At 42.9% G+C, this 20,767-nt stretch overlaps 1 protein-coding gene across 2 annotated transcripts in view; it reads left to right on the top strand.

Moving 5' to 3' along the window:
- Window positions 1–18,413, top strand: part of LOC125440322 (translation initiation factor IF-2-like) — a 53,052-nt gene extending 34,639 nt beyond the window's left edge. Inside the window, exons 3-4 of one of the 2 annotated variants that reach the window (XM_048510087.1) lie at window positions 17,544–17,636; window positions 17,755–18,413. In XM_048510087.1, the coding sequence (XP_048366044.1) occupies window positions 17,544–17,567 (24 nt within the window). In that variant the 3' untranslated portion in view covers window positions 17,568–17,636; window positions 17,755–18,413. Of the gene's footprint in view, window positions 1–11,435; window positions 11,489–17,543; window positions 17,637–17,754 lie in introns of those variants that run through there. The other variant, XM_048510088.1, reaches the window with a different exon arrangement.
- The last annotated feature ends 2,354 nt before the right edge of the window (window positions 18,414–20,767 follow it).

Below are 20,767 nucleotides of genomic sequence, written 5' to 3'. Positions count from 1 at the left end.
CCCTCCTTCCCCTGGCTGACCTGAGAGTTCGCACCCTCTCTCTCTCTCTCCCTTGTTGCTTCACAGGGAGAGGAGTTTCCAGGGGTTTGCCTCTCTCCTGTGGCCTCACAGGGAGAGGAGGATTCCAGCCTGTGTGAAAGGTTCCCACCCTGTTACTTCATAGGGGTGGGACCAGCCTAAACAGTGCTCTAGGTTCTGGAAGCGGCTCTTGGCTCCAGGGTCCTCTTCCCTCCTTCCTACTTCCCACCACTGAGCTGTCCCTTTCCCTTGCCTTTTCACACCACCACCCACATTTACTGCTGCTGCGACAGCTCCTGTCTCTCCCTTTCCCACTTCCTTATACCCCTTCTGCCCTCTCATTTCTCTCCCTCGTCCCAGCTGCTTCTCCAGCCCATCTCCCACATCCGCCTCAGCTGTGGGCGGGCGGGTCCTGCTGGGCCTAAAACTCCTCTCTCCCTCGCCTTCCTCTTTGAACAAGGCCTCCACTGCCACTGCAAGAGGCTCCTCTGCGGCCTTCACGTCCCCCACAGTGCAGGCCTGCATGTGACCCAGTGGGGCGAGTCCAGGCACCATAGCCAAGCCCGGACATCAGCCAAACACCTAATTTCTATGTCCGGAAGTAGTGGGAGCCCTTCTGCCTTACCTGAAGGAGTGAGAGAAAACAGCAAAGTCCTTCTGGCCTTACCTGAAGGAGTGAGAGAAAACAGCCCCCTGCCTGCCTAGAATTGCCAATCTCCAATTGATGCTTGGAGATCTGGAATTACAAATTATCTCCAGATGACAGAAATCAGTTCTCCTGGAGGAAATGACTGCTTGGAAGGTATAGACTCAATAGCTTGCTGAGCTTCTTCCTTTCCCCAGATTCCACCCTCCCCAAGCTTCACCCCCAAATCTTCAGGAATTTTCCAATCCAAGGTTGGTAACCCTATGCCTGCCTTATGCAATGCCACCAGTGTTCTTGACCAGGAAGATGCCTGTGCTTCCCCAAGACCCCTGGTAAGATATGCAGCTCTGTCAGAGGTGTAGGAGAGCAAAACAGATGGATGTGTCCAGTGGCGTCCTGCCATAAAACAGCACTAAGGGAAAGCCTTGGGTGCCATGTCCAGACCCCAGCTGAACTCCCTCTGCCGCCCCCTTCCTCACTGTGCAGGGTGGGTGAGCAAGCCAGCGAGCAAGTGGCACAACCTCCAGTCCCAACCTCCTGGCTTCCTCCCTGGCTTACTGGAGTTCCGATGAGGAAGCTGGGGGGATGGACTGGAGGCCACGCTGCTTGGTTACTCACTCATTTGCCTGCTTTGCATTCCTTGGAGCACTGCCAGGGGATGGGTGCAGGGGGGAGAGGCCAAAATGTGACCCCACATGACCCAGGCAGATGGTGCCTGAGTCAGATGACCCCCATGCCCCCCCTAGATATGCCACTGGGTGTGTCAATAGATGTCAGCTGAGGTATAAGCCAAATGAGGCAGGGAGGACTTAATAGAAAGGAGGTAGGTCCAGGTGTCTTCCACCACCTCCCTTCTCTGGTCTAAACCTTGGAAAGGCCCCAAGAGTGGAGTACTGATGGGCACATCAACCCTGGTACATGACCCTCACATCTCTGTGCCTCATAGGGTTTTGGTGATAAAATGGATAGTGCAATCCTATGGAGAGTTACTCCAGACTAAACCCATCAATGTTGCTTTGAGTGTACACACAAATCACCTTGAAAAGATCTATGCTTGTCATGACCTGATTTAATGAGGAACCTAAGAGGCTGAATTCCCAAGCAAGAGTTGCTCCCTAAAAGCCACCAAAAAACAAAAAGGGTCGAAATTGAAACTTCTAAGGCTGTGTTACAAGGTAACATTTTTCTCTAGCCCCTTTGTGCCGGACTATAGATGATCCATTCAGGATCTACCATGCCCCCCCCCCCCCACAGTTGCACCCCATCCCTGCTGGATAGGGTGCAGTCGAGGGCTAGTGAGTAGGGCTTGCTCCCATTCACAATCTCCACGAGGGAGTCAGATCTAAAGTTTAAGAGCCAGACTTATGGTCCAGCCTTAAAGATTTGGTATTTTAATGACTACATTTTGGAATTATTGCAGCCCAAAAGCCTAAGCGCAGCCACTTTTCACAGTTTCTTATAATTGTATACAGTGGCATATCGACCAAAAATGGAGCCTGGGCAAGAATGGAGTTTTCTGCCTCCCCCATGGGCAGCTGCCCTCCCCCACTTTCTCACAGAAGGGGGGGCTCAACCAAGTTTTTCCCGGCTGGGTTATGGGGAGGCCACACGTGGTGGCGGGGGGGGGGTGCCCTTCCTACTTGCCAGGCCCTCCTCCTACCAGACGAGAAAGGCAGCCACCTCCAGCTAGGACCTGGACAGGTCCTGGACAGTTGGAGGGAGCAGGAGGCACCTCGCTGAGGGAGACAGCCTGGCTGCATTTCATTCCTGCGGGAGCAGCCTGGTGGCCCAATTTTCACTCCACATCTGTCCGCCTCCAAGTGGGGCTGAGCTGGTGGCTTGGAGCCTGTGGGGGAGACCTGCAGCCAAGGGGCTCGAGGGGGGCCTGAGGGAGAGGGAAAGCCCTGCTGTGGGGCTGTTGGAGCTCCTCTCCCAAGGCGGGGGGAAGAAGGAGAGGTATGGGGGCAATTTTCCGACCCCCATGTGACTAATGGGCGCTGCCCAGTCACATATGACCCCATGGGCAGTATGCCTCTGATTGTGTAATGCAAAAGTGTATTAGTATATCAATAAATACAACCTTGCTTGTTGCTGTGCTTTGATCATGTGATATTGGCTGAGATATTGTACTATAGTTAAGCAGTTGCTTTTAAAACATGACTGGGTCTACCGTTCTCCAGCATGGAACCAAACAACTTCATCTCTCAATATACAGGAAGAAAGCTGTTCAGAGACAGTGATCTACTGAATCTTGCAAAACTTTTTTAGTAAGACCTTCTATTCAATACTCTAATTTTATTCTAGTGCTCTGATCTGATTGTATTTTTAAAATTGTGTAATCCACCTGGAGTGCCAGTGAGAAGGGTGGGCTAAAATATATGAGTTCTGACCCCCTCCAAGAATGCCGTCATGTCACCCCCAGCTGTAAAGGTAATGCTGCTTTCATCCTCATATGCAAGACAAGTAACTTTTAGCAAGCCCTGTCCTGTTTGGCTCGCAGTGGAGTTTCATGTGGCTTGCTTCCACACCAAGTTGGACCAAGAATCAAAGCCTGACCTCCAGTCCATTGGTCTTTTTGAGAGCTCTTTATTTAGTCATAACAAATATTCATACATTTGCATTCTGACTTGCTTGTTTATCATTTGTTTCTCATTGTTTGCTTTTACAAAGGCTTTGACCAATCAGTTAGTGTGTGTGTGTCTGGAGGGAGACCAGAAACATGTGTTGTAGGAGTCAACCATGAGTAACCAGCTTAAAAGTGTCAGAAATATTAGTTACAGGCAGGGTGCAGGCTGGAAAATTGGTTAGATAATCTATTTGGCAAATAAAAACACCCGTATAATGCAGAGACTACATTAAAAAATTGGGAGTGATTCCCAAATAACTTGGAAAGAGAAATAAAGATGGGAATTTAATGGATAATTAATTTTCAGTGAACCATTTTGCTGGCATTTTAAATTATTTAAAGCTTACACAGCACTTTGAAGATACAGTTCTATATAATTTCCTTGCATTACCTTTTATTTTAATGAAGCCTGTCTCAGAGTCCTATATTTTCCCACAAGGAATCCTGCAAAGTTTCTATCTTCTAAACAGGAAGCGTATGCGGCATCTTTAAGTACTCCAATCCTGTAATTGTCTTCAGAGTTTTGAAGTGAAGCTATATAATCATCCAATACAACACAAAGCTTGGCAGAAAGGGCTTGGAAGTTACCACTTGGCTTGCCAATTCATCATACATCTAAAAGAAAATGGATTGAGTAAGGACGTTGTCATTTACATCCATGCTGCGTGTTAGAAAAGGATCATTTTATGTTTAGGGGACTGTTCTGTACATGCAGTGCAGTACAAGTGAGTTGGGGGAAGTGTTTCAAATTACATAAGCGATAGAGAAAATGGATGAAGAGAAATTCTGTAATACTAGAACTTGAAGGCACGCAATTAAGTTGACGGGTGGAGAAAATAAATACTTCACCATGGCCTTTTCCACACACCTCATTAACCCCATATCAAAAATGTTTTGGCTCCCACCTTTTACCACAATGTTTGTCCACACTCACTTCCTCAAAATGTTTCATGGATGGCATATTTTTTCCTTTTTTTATTTGCTCATTTGTTGAAGTGATGCTCTGCTGGTTCATTGCCTTTTAATTCATTGAAACGTTGCTTCACTGATGTTCCAGAAAAGTTTTTTTTTAAGAAAATGAGGAAATTAAGAAGTGAGGTGAGGAACATGAAAAAAATGGTGAGCTAAGCTCTGAGGGGGAAATTGAGCGATGGCACAAGGACGTGGAAAATGACTACACTGCAAGGGAAACGTTTCAGGGGAAAATATTATTGTAAAAGGTGTTTTAGAAACAATTGATTCAAAGGTAAATGAAACATTTCCAGCACCAGTGTGGGAGACTGAGAAGGAAATGTTTCATTATTGTTCTGAAAATGGCTTATGTTGAAATGGCCCAAGTATTATTGTGATAAGAATTTCACTACCAATAGAAATATGATGGAAGTTAACATAGATGGCTTTAAGAGGGGATTAGACATGGAGGATTTGAGGTCCACCAGTGATTACTAGACATAGTTGCTGAAGGAAAAGTCCACAGTAAACCTCTGAGTACCAATGTTAGGAGGCAACATCAGGGCAAGGCCTGAGCCTCTATGCCATTTTATTGGTTTCCCAGGGCAACTTGCTGGCCACTATGTATTAGGATGCCACACTAGAAGGCCTGTTCCAGACGGGAACTTATATTCTTCTTCTCTTATTTAAATCAGTGATTCTTCAAGGGCCTGTAGCACACCTGCCCCCCTACGCACATTCTCTTAGGCTGTCTACCTGATAGGATGGGGTGGAAACTTACCAGTCAGCTTCCAATGTTTATCATCAATCAATGGTGAAAGAGATTGCCTATGGTTTTCGGATGCTATCTGGCAGGTGCAGGATAGGAAAGTGGTCTAAGAGCAGAGGTGGGATGCAGCCTATTTGCACCTATTCAGTAGAACCGGTTACTAAAATTTTCTCAGTTCGGAGAACCGGTTATTAATGATTAACTTGACTAGGGACAAGGGGGTAATCTCTGTCCTTGGGTACAACAAATCTCGTCAAGTGAGGGATGCAAAGGTAAGCCCCAAGGGCCTAAAATTTTGCCCCCATGGCACCCTCCCACATGTGTATGAACTGTATGAAATAATACAATATATAATCAATTCTATTTTTTTTTGTTCATTGGTATAAAGGTTGGGAAAGTATTATAGGTAAAGATTTTTCATTTTCTTTTTTCCCCTTGAAATTTATATTGGAAAGAGAGGAGTTTAAACTATTCTTTTAGATTAAGGATTTTGGATCTCTCCCTCTGTTAGTTTTCTTTCAAGTGGAATAGATAAAGTAGTTATAGGAATCTGAAGGGGAAGTAGAAAGTAGAGAGGGAGGGAAATATGGAAGGAGGGAGGCAATATAGGATGTTTTAGTTGGAGGGGTTGAGAGAGATAGACAATTAGATGTTTATAATATGTTAACAATTGTAAACAGTTTTTGGTTTCTCTCCTTATGTTATTATTTAAAATCATTCAATATAATTATATAAAAAAGAAATAATACGCTACCTTTCGGTATATTGCTTTTTTAATACTTTAAACAGTCATTATTTGAATCTAGAGGCAGGACGAAGGGGAACTGCACCTGGGGCGTGTGCGCCCTGTGTCCTTGCCACAGCCCCACCTAGGAATTCCCCCCGGAATGCCTGGCCACGCCCCCATCATGCCCTGCCCAGCCCCATTGGCACTACGCCACTGTTTGAATCCCACCACCATTGGAACCTGTTTCTAAAATCCCACCACTGTCTAAGAGTGTATGGTGGCAATGGCCAGCAGTGTTCAATGCTGTTTATTCATGGGCAAGCTGTTGATGTCATCGGGTCACAACAGTCACTTCAAGCCATTGCTCTGCTGCCTCTTTGCTGCATTTCAACTGTGCTGTCCAGCTATCCCCTTTTCAACCCTATCATTATCTTCCAGTAGTCTTTGCCCAATAGCTCTTCTGAATAGATTTTTCTGCCCACTCCCCCATGCCACTGGCTTTTTTACAGTTCTGGAATCTTTGTTGAATGTATTTTACTGGTCTTTACTGATCTACAGCATCCTCCTCCTTCCATGGCATTTCATCCAGCCATCTCTTTCTGCATGTGAACCATCTGTTACCTTTCACCATGGTTTCTCCAACCATTTCTACAGTAATCAAATCATATCCCGAGTGTAGCATGCAGTTCTTTTCTATGCTCAACTTTCCCCCCCCTTCCTTTAGTTTATACATGCATTTTGTTGCTATTTATCCCAAAGATAGGATCCAAAGTGTTTAATGTGGGGAGGCAAGCAGTCTAGGGCATGCAGGAAATGAAGAACATTAGTGAAATTCCTTTAAACAAACCATTCAGGGAGATGTTTTGGTTTAATTAACCCACAGCGTAAACTATTCGAACATTTCATTAAAGCAAAATGCTAGCACACCACAGAATAACCTCAGAAGTCTTTACATGTCCAATTGCAACGTGGCAAAGCAGTACATTACTTCTGAAAGGAGAGATGATCAAGCCTGACAGAAAACCATGCACTTTGATCAGGCACCCCCGTCCCTTAATCCCAGATGTGCAGGGATGCTTGTGGTTAGTCATTGGTGGGGAAAAGCAGTTTGGCTCAGCATCAAAGATTTGGTTGTTTATTGCATTGATTTCCCACCTTTCTTCCTATATGTAATTCAAGTGGGACTTACACTTGAAGTCTCTCATTCAAGCACAGACCAGACACACTTAATTTGAAGAGCATTTGCCTCAGAGATGCTGTATCACAGACCGTAACCCCCCCCCCCCAATCCAACAAGGAACACTGTCTGAGTACATGTTCTCCATATATGAATTCTGGTATAGAAAACATGTAATCACCTTTCTCAACATGAGCCACAGGTTTTTTTTATTGTGCTGTTTTAAATTGACTGCATTGAGTTGTCTCAAACAAATGAGTGTTGTGGGGGGAGGGGGGGAGAAACATTTAAAATAAAGAAAATGAACGTAGAACAGGATTATGAATACAAGGACTTGGATTCAGTCACTCAGATTTAATTCATTCCCCAAAGCATAAGCCAAAGTAGCGTAATTATGCCACACTATTTATTCAGTCATTATTGAGAGCCAGCGTGGTGGACTCTAATTTGGAGAACAGGGTTTGATTCCTTTCTCCTCCACATGAGTGGCAGACTGTAATTTGGAGAACCAGATTGGACTCTCCACTTTTCCCCATGAAGTCTGATGGGTGACCTCAGACAAATCACAGTTCTCTCAGAACTCTCTCAGCCTCACCTACCTCAAAAAAAGAGGGTCTGTTGTAAGGAGAGGAAAGGAAGGTGATTGTAAGCCACTTTGAGACTCTTTAAAGGTAGAGAAAAGTGGGGTATAAAAACCAACTCTTTCTCTGTTTTTTTATACTACATGTGCAATTGTTCTTATTATCAGTGCATTGACCCAGTCAGTGTAGTCTTTCTTCCATCTCTGACCCCCAAATCACCCTAAGTGCATCTCCACAAAATGAAAGAATGTCTTGGTAAATGTTTTCAGACACATCTCTGGATCATTGTCCCTCACAGTTATGTTTTAATACAGTTATAAAGTGACATTTCCAGTGAGAAAAAACAGGGTGATAGTCCTCTAGTGGCAGTAATGATGTTAAAGGTTTTGAGAGCTAAAAAACTATGCAAGAGGAGATCTATATTATTTGACACTAGCTGTGGTGATATCTTATAGAAAATAACATTTTTATTTGTTTGTTTGTTTGTTTATTGTGGCTCAGATGTGTAGTCAGCATTTGGATCACTGTATTTGGGTCTCCGGAAAAATTACACAAGTTCTATTTGCATGGAATGAGTGGCTGTAATACATACGATGGCATATTTGGGGAAATAAGCAAGGTCTGTTAAGCTATTTTTGCTGTTAAAAATATAGAGAAAAATCACTGGATTATAATTTAGTAGCCTGATCTAGCTATGTAAAACCAATTTATGAAGGTTTCCCTCCTCTGAGGAACTCAGGGTGACATACATGTTTCCAATTATATCGTCACAATAACCCATGAGTTAGTGTGTAGGGGTAGTGCTGCCAAGTATCCCACTATAATGTGAAGATCCAGTGTTTCTGCAGCATCCTATGTGATGTCACTTTGAAATTCAACCTAGAAATTATGTCATAATGTTAACATGACTCCGCCCCCCCCCCCCATATGTCTCTGTCCCTTTCCCAGAGCAGATGCCATTGTCCCAATGAAGGTAGGGAGAGGAGTTAGAAATGTCTTTGGTGAGTGGGCTCCTACTCTCCTGGCTGTTTGAAAACTATGCAAAATATAATTATTTAAGAAGGATTTTCTGCATAGGTAATAGGATTGTACTGTACAAAATAGTTTACAGAAGTACTTGGATAGATGATGACTGTGATCTCTACTGCTGTGTAGCTTGTTGTAAGATCCTATTATATAGTTTTTGCTCCACTTACAGTGCAATCCAGATATCCTGCAGTGGGTGCAAGTGGCACTCAAAGGTTGTGCCTTGCCTCCAATGGGCTTTCTGGACAAGTGAGGGGGGAGAAAAAACAACTCTCCCCACCATTGGAAAGCCCTCCATGGGGCCCAACGGACTTACATCACTCAAAAGGGTGGCATACGTCCAGGGCTGGGGCTGTGACACAACTGACCACAAACCCAGGGTGGAAACTGACTAATATCAGCTCCATCCTCGGGAACATCCCAGCTGCCCCCTTCACCCATTTCAGATGCCAGTGCAGCCCCGCGGTGGCCCAGACTTCCAGGTCTGCCTTTTGCAAAGCTGAAGGGCAGCTGGGCGTCAACACACTTGTTCCCTGCACTGGTGGAGATGCCCCTTACATGGTTGTGGTGGTGGGTGAGCAGCAAACATGCTGGCACAGCCCTTCACTGCTCCCTAAGGGCATTCCCCCTACCCTAACTGGATTGGGCTGCCCATGCATGATGTTGATACTTACACCATGCTTCAATCCTTTCTGACTAGTCCCAGGCATCTACTGTTCTCATGCATTCTTCATTGAACGTTCCATTGTTGTTGATTGTAATGACTTACTATGTGCATTACACCTTGAATCCCTGTGAGAAAGACAGAGTACAAATAATTCAAATAAATAAACATGTAAGCCCAGCTTTCATACCAATAAATAGTTGCAGCATGCCTTCAAAGAGACCAGATTAGAGAGAAGCATGCCAGATGATGTGGCTTCTAGGGAGGTTTCACCCTGGCACTTCTCTTTCTAGAAATATTGACAAGCGCTGGGAGAAATGTCACTGCCCTGCAGCATGCTTACCATTTTTATGAACAATGACAAACTCAGGGAATTCTGCTTTCTGTTATGGAATTCTGCTTTCTTTGAATGTAGAAATATATGGGGTCTTTATATATATATAAGTCCAGTGGCACCTTTAAGACCAAGAAGGTTTTATTCTTGACATAAACTTTTGCGTGCAGGCATATTTCTTCAGATGCACAGACAGCCAGAAAGGCAAAGATGAGGAGAACCTCACTCAATGGTTTCCCCCCCCCCCTTTCTTCCAAATGCCTACTTACACACTTGTTGGGGGGGGGGGGATCCACTTGCCTCAGCTAGAGAGGTCAACATCTTTCATTCAATAACAGAGCTCTCAGGAGACCATTTGCTAACAGGTAGCCTTCACTGAGCAAATATTCTCAGACATCAAATAACAGTGACTTAAAAACAATGGTAAAAAGCCCTGACTCCCGTACATTATCACCCGAGGCCAAGCCATTCATGTTAATCAAGCAGCAAACTCACAACAATAATTCTAAATTTCGGCCTCTGACAGTGCAATCCTAAACAAAATTACACCCTTCTAAGCCCATTAACGTCATGCCAGGAGAAACCTTTCTTGCCCAGAGAAATAGTTCAATTCTTGCTATCTCTGTTGAGTTTTGCTGGATACAGTTTATATTATAATAAACATAATGTGAGAATTTATCCTTAGGAAAAGCCTGCATATGAGCATACATGGCCAAGTACCCTGGTTAATAGCCATTTTGATGTTATTCTTGTGCACAGAATTCATCAAGGCCTCTTTGAAGGAACAATCACCAAGTATTGAGTCCATTAAACTCAGTCAGATAAAGAGGATAAGTATCACATCATAATTCAGGGGTTACCAAATTGGTTAGCTGAGGTCACACTTGACTTCTGAGCTCTCTCTTGCTCGCAGACACGTTGCCAACTCTTGCTGAGAAGGGGGATTGTATTCTCTTCACCTCACAACCCATACCACTTAACTAGGGAAGGGAAAAAAACAGTTTGTGTTTAGTATGCTTGGATTGAATCAGGTTTCAGTCTCCTTAAGGGTCAAACACAATCTCAGATTAAGCCTCCAGACAGAGCCTTGTCTCTTTCCATTTCAGCTTTCTAAAGAGCGTTCTTTATATATGTGTACTTGGCTCATGAATGATGTATTCAGGTATTTCAATGATGGATAACTAGAGTCAGTTTCTACAACTGTTGCAGTTTAAGCTGCGTGTGTATACATTGGAGAACCTGTCTGTCTCAAGGAGCTACAATTCTGAAGCTACTGTTATGTAGTGTGTCTTTATAGGACCCCATATGGCAGAGAACCATATAAGGGATTCTTGTGTAATTTTCCTGGACTTGTGAATGTCTTCTCAAGTAGTACTTCCTCTTATGGAGTTACAGCAACTGCCATCCCCCCTACCAATCCTGCTGGCCCAACTACACTAGCAACAACCAAAATAAGGATTGCCCTTGCTCACTTTGACAGGTCCTTTCTCTAAAGCAAGGGGACCACACAGCCACTTATGATTTTGGAGAACCAGACTTATTTTGAACTGCAAACCTTTCTTTCAGTTACAAAAGAGAGGGAAAGCAGCATGATGCAGCCCCATCTTGTCAGATCTCAAAAGCTAAGCAGCATTGATGCCTGGTGGAAAGGAGACCTCCATGGAAAACTCGGCAGAGGAAGGCAAGGACAAACCACCTCTGTTTCTCATTTGCCTTGAAAGCCCCTTGCTGGTGTTGTCATAAATCAGTTGTGATTTGATGGCACTTTACACACAGCTACAAGATGTTATTAGGGTAGCAAGTGCAAAGGCTTCCATGTTTGCTTCCATGAGGTAAGTTTTGTGGTGTGCCAGAAGAACACAAAGATCATTGAAGCAGGAATTGTATGCAAATAATAAATATTTATTTTTGTACAGGTTGTTTGAGAGAACAGATCAGTAACATGGGTCTCCAGATAGTCAGAAGGGAAACCTAGCTGAGGTATAAAATTTTAAGCTATAAATGGTTTCAGAGTGTGGTTTGAATTCTGTTTAATGCGTGCATGGTTTCACTGACTAGCTATTAGATTGGATTATTTCATACACACAGATGAGGGTTGCCATTCCCCAGGGGCATCTGGCGATCTTCTGGAATGATAAATGATTTCTAGGTGGCAGAGATCAGTTCCTCTGGAGAAAATGGCTGCATTGGAAGGTGGACTCTATGGCATTATACCCTTCTGGGGTCCTTCCCCTCAAATCCCACTCTTCCTGAGCTCCATCTCCAAAATCTCCAGGGATTTCCCAACCCAAAATTGGCAGCTCCACATAAGATTCTACCCACATCTGCCTGCTCTTTTACAACAGTTGTACTAAATGGTGTGAGGTCTGCTCATCATCAGAGGCACAACACCCAGAGCCAGAGTTAAACCACTCTGCCACACTATCAGGTATAGCTACCTTCCAAACTGTCTGTTCTCTTGCTGTGAAAGAATCAAACTATAACTGCACTTTCCCTGAGGCAGATCTGAACCCACTTCTGCTGGTCTCCTCCCACATCCTATCCAACATTCCGTCCCTTTTCTGAAAAGTGATTGGACGATGGAGTAGCATTCCCATAGGCTCAGGGATGAGGACAACCTTCTGTCCGTCATACCTGCTCTCCAGTGTTTGATTCGAGGATATGTGGATTTGTGGCACCACTTAAATTTACAGCACCACTTGACTTGAAGTTATTTTGAATAAACCACATTCTACTCGAGAAGATGACCCTGCTCCTAGTCAATCTGACATGGAAAAGAATTTCTTCCTCAAATGTGGCAAAGGTGCAGACACTGCGCTTAAGTTAACCACATCCCCTGAGAGATTTTTGTGGGAGATGAAAGTCCAATTATCTGTATTATCTGTATCTGCTAGTAGCGATTCATAGTAAAATTTAAATATAGGGAATGATACAGCACCTCGAATCAACCTCAGAAGTAGTCTGGTAGCCAGTATAACTGTTTCAAAATAGGCAACCTATGTCCCCTTCAGCTATCCCCTTACTAACATTGAGCTGCTACGTTCTTGCCCAGTTGAAATTTTAAGGACAGTCCAATGTAGTCACCATAATCCAACTGCAAAGTTACAAATTCATACATGATGGTTGTATGATGGATTTCCTTTCACATGTAAAATTCAAATTACAAACATGTCCAGCCCTGATCCAGGGCCATGAAGGGAGATAGATCTTTGTTTTGTTGATTGCTTTCCTATCACATGCTGTTATTAGTACTTCAAAGGGATACCAAGGGGTGGTTGAACGGAAAACCTTGTGTTCCTAATCTGAATTAGGCCTGCACAAACATGCAATTTGCTATTTAAGGGAGAATTTTTTTCTACATCTCTGTAGGCTCTTGGTATCCTGGGTTCAAATATTTTAACAGTTGATCTCTACTGTACTTATTGAACATGTTCTCACAGCCACTGAGTGGGCAAATATACAGCATGACCCTCTTCCCCGTGGAGGAAAAACAGCTAAAGAGACAAGTTGGAGTATAAAATATGAAAGGCAAAGAAAGGATAATATGCACCCACCCCAATGTACCTCTACCAACAGTCACCCTCAGCTGAAAAGAACAAAGCTTAAAGTGGCTGATTACTTATATTTGCATCTAACATATAATTGTGACCCACAGGTACAGCTGGCAGCACTTTCCACTACTAAGACAACACTTTTCTCCAAGGAAACTGTGGACTTCACACAGAGTACATGGCTCTTGTAATAGTCTCTCATATGAGTCCTCCCACTGAGAATTCAAACTACTGCCCATCATAACCAGCAGGGTATTAGTTTGGTCAGCTTTTGTAGCCTCTTCCTCTTTTACTTGCTGTGGATTTGTATTTTTCCTGGCTCTCAATCATCACCATCACCATCACCATATATATAATTCCCACTCTGCAGCAATAAGGAAAACTCTCATTCTATCATGGGTAACACCCTTTGATTTGAGGACGTGCGACAAATCACCTCTGATATATGCTGACTTTTACAGTTAAGTCTCTTACAGTAAAATCCTGGGGGAAGGGGCAGAATCACACCACAGCCAGGGATGGTGAAAACACAGGGCAGCTGCACCGCTTCTTAAGAGGTTTGCTGTGCCATGGAGATTAAGACAGCAGTGGTGTTGCCCCTTCACCTGTGGAAGTGAACTATGCAGCACATAGGTAAGGGTTTTTTTCCCCTGGGTATAACACCCCCATTACATGTCCGAAGTTCCGCCCCTGTTTGTGGTTTTTTGTATTTTAAGTGTTTTTAGTTTTTGGCCTGTAGGGGTGCAGTTTTTAGGCTAGTAGTACCAAAATTTTAGGGATTCTTTGGGAGACTCTCCTGATGATACTACCCAGGTTTGGTGAAGTTTGGTTCAGCGGGTACAAAGTTATGGACTCCCAAAGGGCGTGCCCCATCCCCCATTGTTTCCAATGGGAGCTAATAGGAGATGGGGGCTACACCTCTGACGGTCTATAACTTTGGACCTCCTGAACCAAACTTCACCAAACCTGGGTGGTATCATCAGGATAGTCTCATAAAGATACTCTGAAAGTTTGGTGCTCCTAGCTTAACAATTGCACCCCAACAGCAGGCACCCCCAAATTTCCCCAGATTCTCCTTTTAAATCCACCCACTTCGGCATGGATTTAAAGGGAGAATCTGAGATCCGCAGTTTAAACATTGAAAGTGATGCTGTTTCAGGGTGGGGGAGAATCCACCCCCAAACAGCATCACTTTCAATGTTGTTTTAACTAGGGAGCCCAGATTCTCCCTTTAAGGTGAATTTAAAAGGAGAATCTGGGCTCCCTAGTTTAAACACCATTGAAAATGATGCTGTTTGGGGGCTGGATTCCAGCATCACAGTGGCTGCCCATGGGGGCGTGGGCACAAAACTCAGATTGTGCACCAGGCTCCATTTTCCATAGCTATGCCTCTGCCTAGAGGCAGGATGCCGAAATTACCTAGGAACAAACCTTGATCGATCCGTGGACCAAAACCTGAGTTTGGCTTTAGCCCTTAAGAAATTTTGCCCAAGATTCTTGAGAGAGTGCTTTTTGCAGTAAGGGACTTTTGCTCCATTGTAGTTGAAATGAGGAATTTCTGGAGGCAGGCTGCACATTTTGAAGATAGAGGCAGCTACTAGACTTTCCAATATTAGGTGGCTCCAAGATGCCTTGATGTAATAGCATCCAAGCCACCAAGGCGGCGTGAGCTTTGCTATTTCTGGAGTAGGGTGAGGAGTTGAGAAGAGTTCTTGGAGAGAACTCAGCCCACAGTTTTTCATGTTACCGAGGAGCAAAGGGGAAACAAGGAGAATAAGCCAAACTTTGGGGGCCCATAAAATTGAACCCCAAAAAGCTGTGAAGGTCTTCCTGGGGAACTTGGATGCTTTATTACCAGGGGAGGCCCTCCCTGGAGCCACACCCTGAGAAGTCTGGTGTGCCTCTATCTTCAAAATGTGCAGCCTGCCTAATAGACTTCAGAAATTCCCCATTGGCTACTAATGGAGCAAAATCACTGCAAAACAAAGGAAGAATCTTGGGCAAATTCTCTTGAGGAATGCCTGGAAGGAGTGTATTTTTAAAGCTACTGAGGCACTGTAACATCTTTCAGGGCATCATCTGTGTTAACCATTCTTATGATGTGCCATCCAAGTTTGGTGAAGTTATGTATTCAGGGGACCAAAGTTATGTGGCGTTCCCTCCAATAATGTGGGATAGCCCCATATCTCAGAATTTGGGGCTCCCAGAGCTGAAAAACAATGGGGATGGGGCACCCCCTTTGGGGGTCCATAATTTTGCTTCCCCTGAACCAAACATCACTAAATTTTGGTGGTATAATAAGGACAGTCTCTGGATGGTTCCCTGAAATTTTGGTGCCGCTAGCCTTAAAAATGCGCCCCCTGCATGCCGGAACGTGAAAAAACACTTAAAAATTCAAAAACACACAAACGACCCTGAAATGTTGGCGCCCCCCCACGTGACTAAATGGGGGGTTCCCGGGGACATAGGGTATCCCCTGTCCCTAGGCAGGAATGCCACTGCCTAGAGGGGAGGGTGGGCTGCTGGCTGGGAGCCCAGCCGGTGGGGGAAGGCGGGGCAGGGGAGTCTGGCATCCCTGGCCTCGGAGAGCTGCTTTTATAAGCACTGAGGCTGGTGGAGGGGCTGGTGGAGGTGATGCCATGCCCCCAGGGATGGGTGGTGGCATGCCCCCCCTGAACCCACCCCATTAAAAATCTATATGTATGTCCCTGAGCACAATGGACTGCCCCACTGATTTTTCCAGCAGGTGTACAGCTACAGAAAACTGAGTCTAGGCCAAGAAGTGAAATTACAACCCCGAAACATCCACAACATTCCCTCTGCCCGCCCCCCTAAAAAAATCTGTGGCTTCTTCAAAATTTAGCTTACTTTCCTTCTAGCTGAGGGCATCAAGGCCAGCAAGAGATTGGGTGTGGGGACAAGCCACAAGGTCAGGGAGGAAGCTCAGCTAGAGGTAAAGTAAGGTAATTTTAAAGGAACCACAGGGTTTTTTTGCAGTGGCAGTAGGGTGGGGGTGGTGGTGGCCAGGTTGCTCTTAGGCACCTGGTGCTTGGAACAAGAATCCCCCTGCCGCCTCATTATGTCCCTGGTTTCCAGCATAAGTCCATGCAGGCAAATGGGGGCATTCCAGGATGAAAGGGCTCAGGATGCCAAATAAAGCAAGCCCCTGGGAATGCATGCAGGCATGTGTTGCCATGTGGTTCCCCAGTATTGGTGCAAGTGTCTTAGTGCCAGTGGAAATGCTTCTTACCTCAGTAAGAGTGGCATTTACACCAGTGTCTGGGTCACATTGCCTCTTAAGGTGTTTCAGACCTCCCCTTCAGTATTTCACTGCAAGTCATGTTTGGAAGAGTGTCCCTTTAGAATGTCCGTAGGGCAACCTCTCCCAAGATAGTCAGGGAGAAAGTTAACACCCCCTGAGATGAATCACCTATGCCATAGCTCAACTGTGAAGTTCATTTTCTTCCTTGAGATTGGATGTCTGTATCATTTAAAGTTCGTATAGTTTGACCTTCAGGATGAGGCTTCCCAAGATTCTCAGCGAAGTGGGGAAGATAAAAGATAGGAATAATAGATAGTGGTGAAGGGTAGGTACTGTAGAAAGGAAGATTACAATCTACTAATCTTTAAAATGTTTCAAATTCTGCCTAATGCTGCTTTCTTGCCAGTAACAACCTGTAGAAAAAAAAATCATCTATCAAATGGATGTCCTTTCACAAATTAATTACAAATATTCCTTAAACATGTAATCTCTGATCTGTTATCCCTGGAAACGAAGATAAATTTTGAAGGGATAAATCTCAGTAATTTCATCATTGGTTCATTTTTTTTTCACAGCAATCAGACATTTTCACAGTAATTAGAAGCTTCAGGATCTGTCTTTCTCACCTATGAAAAAAGTTTCAAAGCTCAGAATCTTACTTGCTAAATAAAGCGGAACATCTTTTTCATGCTTTTGACATACATTCTTTTAAAGGACAGATTTCAATTTCCTGTAGGAACCACTTTTTAACAGTTCTCTTGCCAGTCACAAATATGAGGGCTATCATTTCGATACACTAGAGGAATAAATCTTTTAAAGGGCCCAGATTTAGAGCTCGTGAAATACACTGCCAAAAATTCAAACTGACTTCAATAAGATCAAGATCTGACTATCAGTTTCCTCCTTTTTCATACCTCTCGGTCTTTCTCTATGAGCCCATATCATATGCTTTCAAAATAAATGTTTCCTGGGGATTGTGATAATATAATCTTGCTTTACTGCTAGCATTTTTAATATCCATATTTACATGCCTTTACCAGAATGCTGTTCCTAGGAATCTCTCATCAGTAAAGAATGTGCATATAAACACTCCAGTCTTTCCTGGAGCTTCCTTACAAATGGAGTACCCTAAACCTAAAACAACAACTGTCCAACCTCCACTCTGCTAATAGGATGTATTAATTTGTTTTTCCTTTGTTTACTTTCTTCAGAGCTTTGGGCGGTACACAGAGTGATGCAGAAAAAACATTGCTAAAAGATTGGCATTCAAAGAAAACTTGGCATGTTAGATGTAGTTTTTCCAAGTAAGTATATGAATGTGGAACGCTAATTCTTCTTTAACCATTTGTATTTACTTAACCTGTTAGGAATATGAAAGAAAAACAGATTTAATAATCAGCTGTTTTTTAATCTTTCTGACAGCTGTCTTCATCAAAAGAATCATCATCTGGGATGAGGAGTTTGTTGACCAATATTCAATCTGTACAGAAATACTAGCTTAATGAACCTAGTTAAAGTGATGCTTTGGTTCCTCCTAGGTATCTGTTGCACTGCACATATGGAAGGAAAAGTAAAATAAATGGGGTGATACCATGGTACCTTTTAAGACATCCATGCTGTTTTACTGTAGTACAAAGCACAATTGTCTTTCCAAATGATGCTATTTTTCAGGTGTGATTAAACTGTTACTGGAATGGGATCTATACAATTTACTTGCAGAATGCTATTTTCTACCTCCCTTTTCTATTGTTGTTTAAATGAAATATAAGTCTGGAAGGAGTAATTCACATAGAAGCATGACTATACCATATCAAAAATAACTACAAGAGATTTTTCCAGGAATCACAGACAACTTGGGTTGTGGGTTATTACATATGAATGTAACATAAAATAAATAACATTTAAAATTATGCAAAAAGCCACAAAAAATGGAGTCATCTCTGCAATTATTTTATATGTGAAATATGCTTTCACCACTCTCTCCTAGCCATCCATAACAAAGCTTGTCAAAAATCTAATTTTAATAAGAAAATGTATGTCAGTGCGTTTGCATAACCCCTATTAAAAATGTAGTAAAACAACTCTCTTGCACCATCTTTTCTTTCTAGAATCTTTATATATTGGTTGACATTTCTCAGTGTAATGCTACAATGTTTTATGAAATGTTTAGAGCTGATGAGAAGTAATACATTTTAGTTTCCTGTGCGCTTATTTTTTTAATGATGGTGGAAGATAAATTTAATGTCTACTGGCCAGGGAGTGAGCTAAGTCATCTCTCTCTACATTATTGTCTCCTTCTCTGTTTCTCCTCCTCTTGCCGGGTCCCATTACAATAGTTGACAGTGTCTTTTCCTTCATTTAATTAATAAGTGGAAAGAGATACCCTGAATCATCGTGTAAAGTTAGATCTCTCCTCACTGTTGCGGTACGGCTTACAGTATTTGATTTTTTTAACCATTTGTAGTAGTATAATATTTTGTAGAGGAGTTCTAATGTTTTGTAGAGGTGTTTTATGAATTATGATACAGGATATTTATTTATTGTGTTTGTTCTGGTCAGTGACTACAATTAATCAATCGATTCGATAAACTTAATGCAAATAATACTTGAAAAGTCTATTGGTTAGTTCACTAAGCCTTGTGTGACTCTTTGGGGCTTATGTGCACCTGCAGATCATGTGGAGGCAACACTATAAGTGATTACTGTACACTTGAGACCAACCAGTTTCTGCAGTTCTTTTTGTCTTTTAAAATTGGGTTATAATTCTGGCAGTTTTCCTTATGTGTATATCATTCCAATATTTTTAAAATAAAGGAAATAGGGGTGTAGTAAACCAGAATTGTCGAAGGGACATTTTTATAAGTGAACAGAATTCTAACTTTAATATCTGTGAAATTTTTAGGCAGTTTTCTTTTACATTTGCATTGTTGATTGCATGTCTGATGCTGCTTACATTGCATTGTTTTTTAATTTTGTAATCTTGTTTTCTTTGCACCGTTTGTAGCATTACACTGTTTTATTGCACAGCTTGTTGGATGTATTTCAGTGCTTTATTGCAATGTCTGCTTATTCTGTGGTCAACCTTGAGTCTCAATGAGAACAGTGGATGATAAATCAAGAAATTAAAGACAAGAAAAAAAGACAAAATATGTTGCACAATCTTATTCAAAAGTCATAGATAGATTTTTTAAAAATTGAAACACATTTTGGTTTTCACTCCTTTTTGCACACAGAATTGGATTCTAAAATAAGAATGATTCTTAGGTCAGAGGTCCAATCTCCTGTTTCACACAGAAGCCAACCAGATGCTTTGGGAAGGTCTACAAGCAGAGCATGAGGGCCAAAGCCTCTTTCCGATGCTGTGTTCTGGTACTGCAATTCATACATTACTGGCTGTGAACCGGCTGTGTTCCTTTTACTCTAGGTGGCTAATAGTAATCATTGGACAATCCTCTATGAATTTATCTAGCCTTTCTAAAACTAGATAAAATATAATCCATCACTCTTTCTAAAACCAGTTAAAATATAATCCATCACTATAATCCATGGCTGTGAATCCCACAAATGACTTTACTCTTTGAGTGAATCTACTACCCATCAGTTTATTAGGTGTTCACAAGTTCTAATGGTGGAGGTAGAGAGAGAAAAGTTCTACTTTTTCCATTTCATGCCTAATGTTATATACCTGAGTCATGACGCACAGCTCCTGGGTCTCTATGCAGAGGCAGGCAATGGATGTCTCCTCTGGCACTTCTGGAGCTGACTTTTGTTGGCTTCCACTACCCACCCAGTCCCCATGTGCCAGAGGAGCCAGTTGCAGAGGTATGCTGCGTTTTCTGTGGTGTATCCAGAGGTGGGATCCAGCAGGTTCTCACCAGTTCCCGAGAGTGGGTTACTAATTATTTGTGTGTGCCAAGAGGGGGTTACTAATTATTTGTGTGTGCCAAGAGGGGGTTACTAATTGGGTCTGCTTTTCCGTTAGAAATTCCATTAGGTCCAAAAATCATAAAGTCCTGTTGTTTCCTATGTGGCTGATTAGCGAAGGTAGAAAACGGGATAATTCTCCCTGTTGGGCTGTTTTAAAAACATGTTTTAGAAATATGGTAAAGTTCCTTGTTTAAGGAAAGTATCCTTCTTTTGATTTCTAGAAACAAAATTATTTGAAAGTATTAAGTATTTGACAGGCAGTCAATTAGAGGAGAAGTAGTTGTTTCTGTTGGCAGTAGATGATAGGACTTGCTATAATGAGTTTAAATTATGGACAGAAAAATACCAGCTGGAAATTAAGAACTTTTTTTTTTACAGTAAGAATTTTTTTCAGTAACAGAGAAATTATTAATGCCCCGCCCCCGGAATGCCCGGCCACGCCCCTGTTGTGCCCCGCCCAGCCCCATTGGTGCTACGCCACTGTTTGAATTCCACCACCATGGGAACC

This window comes from Sphaerodactylus townsendi, linkage group LG10 (genome assembly GCF_021028975.2).
Source record: "Sphaerodactylus townsendi isolate TG3544 linkage group LG10, MPM_Stown_v2.3, whole genome shotgun sequence".
In the NCBI taxonomy this organism is placed as follows: Eukaryota; Metazoa; Chordata; class Lepidosauria; order Squamata; family Sphaerodactylidae; genus Sphaerodactylus; species Sphaerodactylus townsendi.
This window is presented reverse-complemented; position numbering and strand designations above follow the sequence as displayed.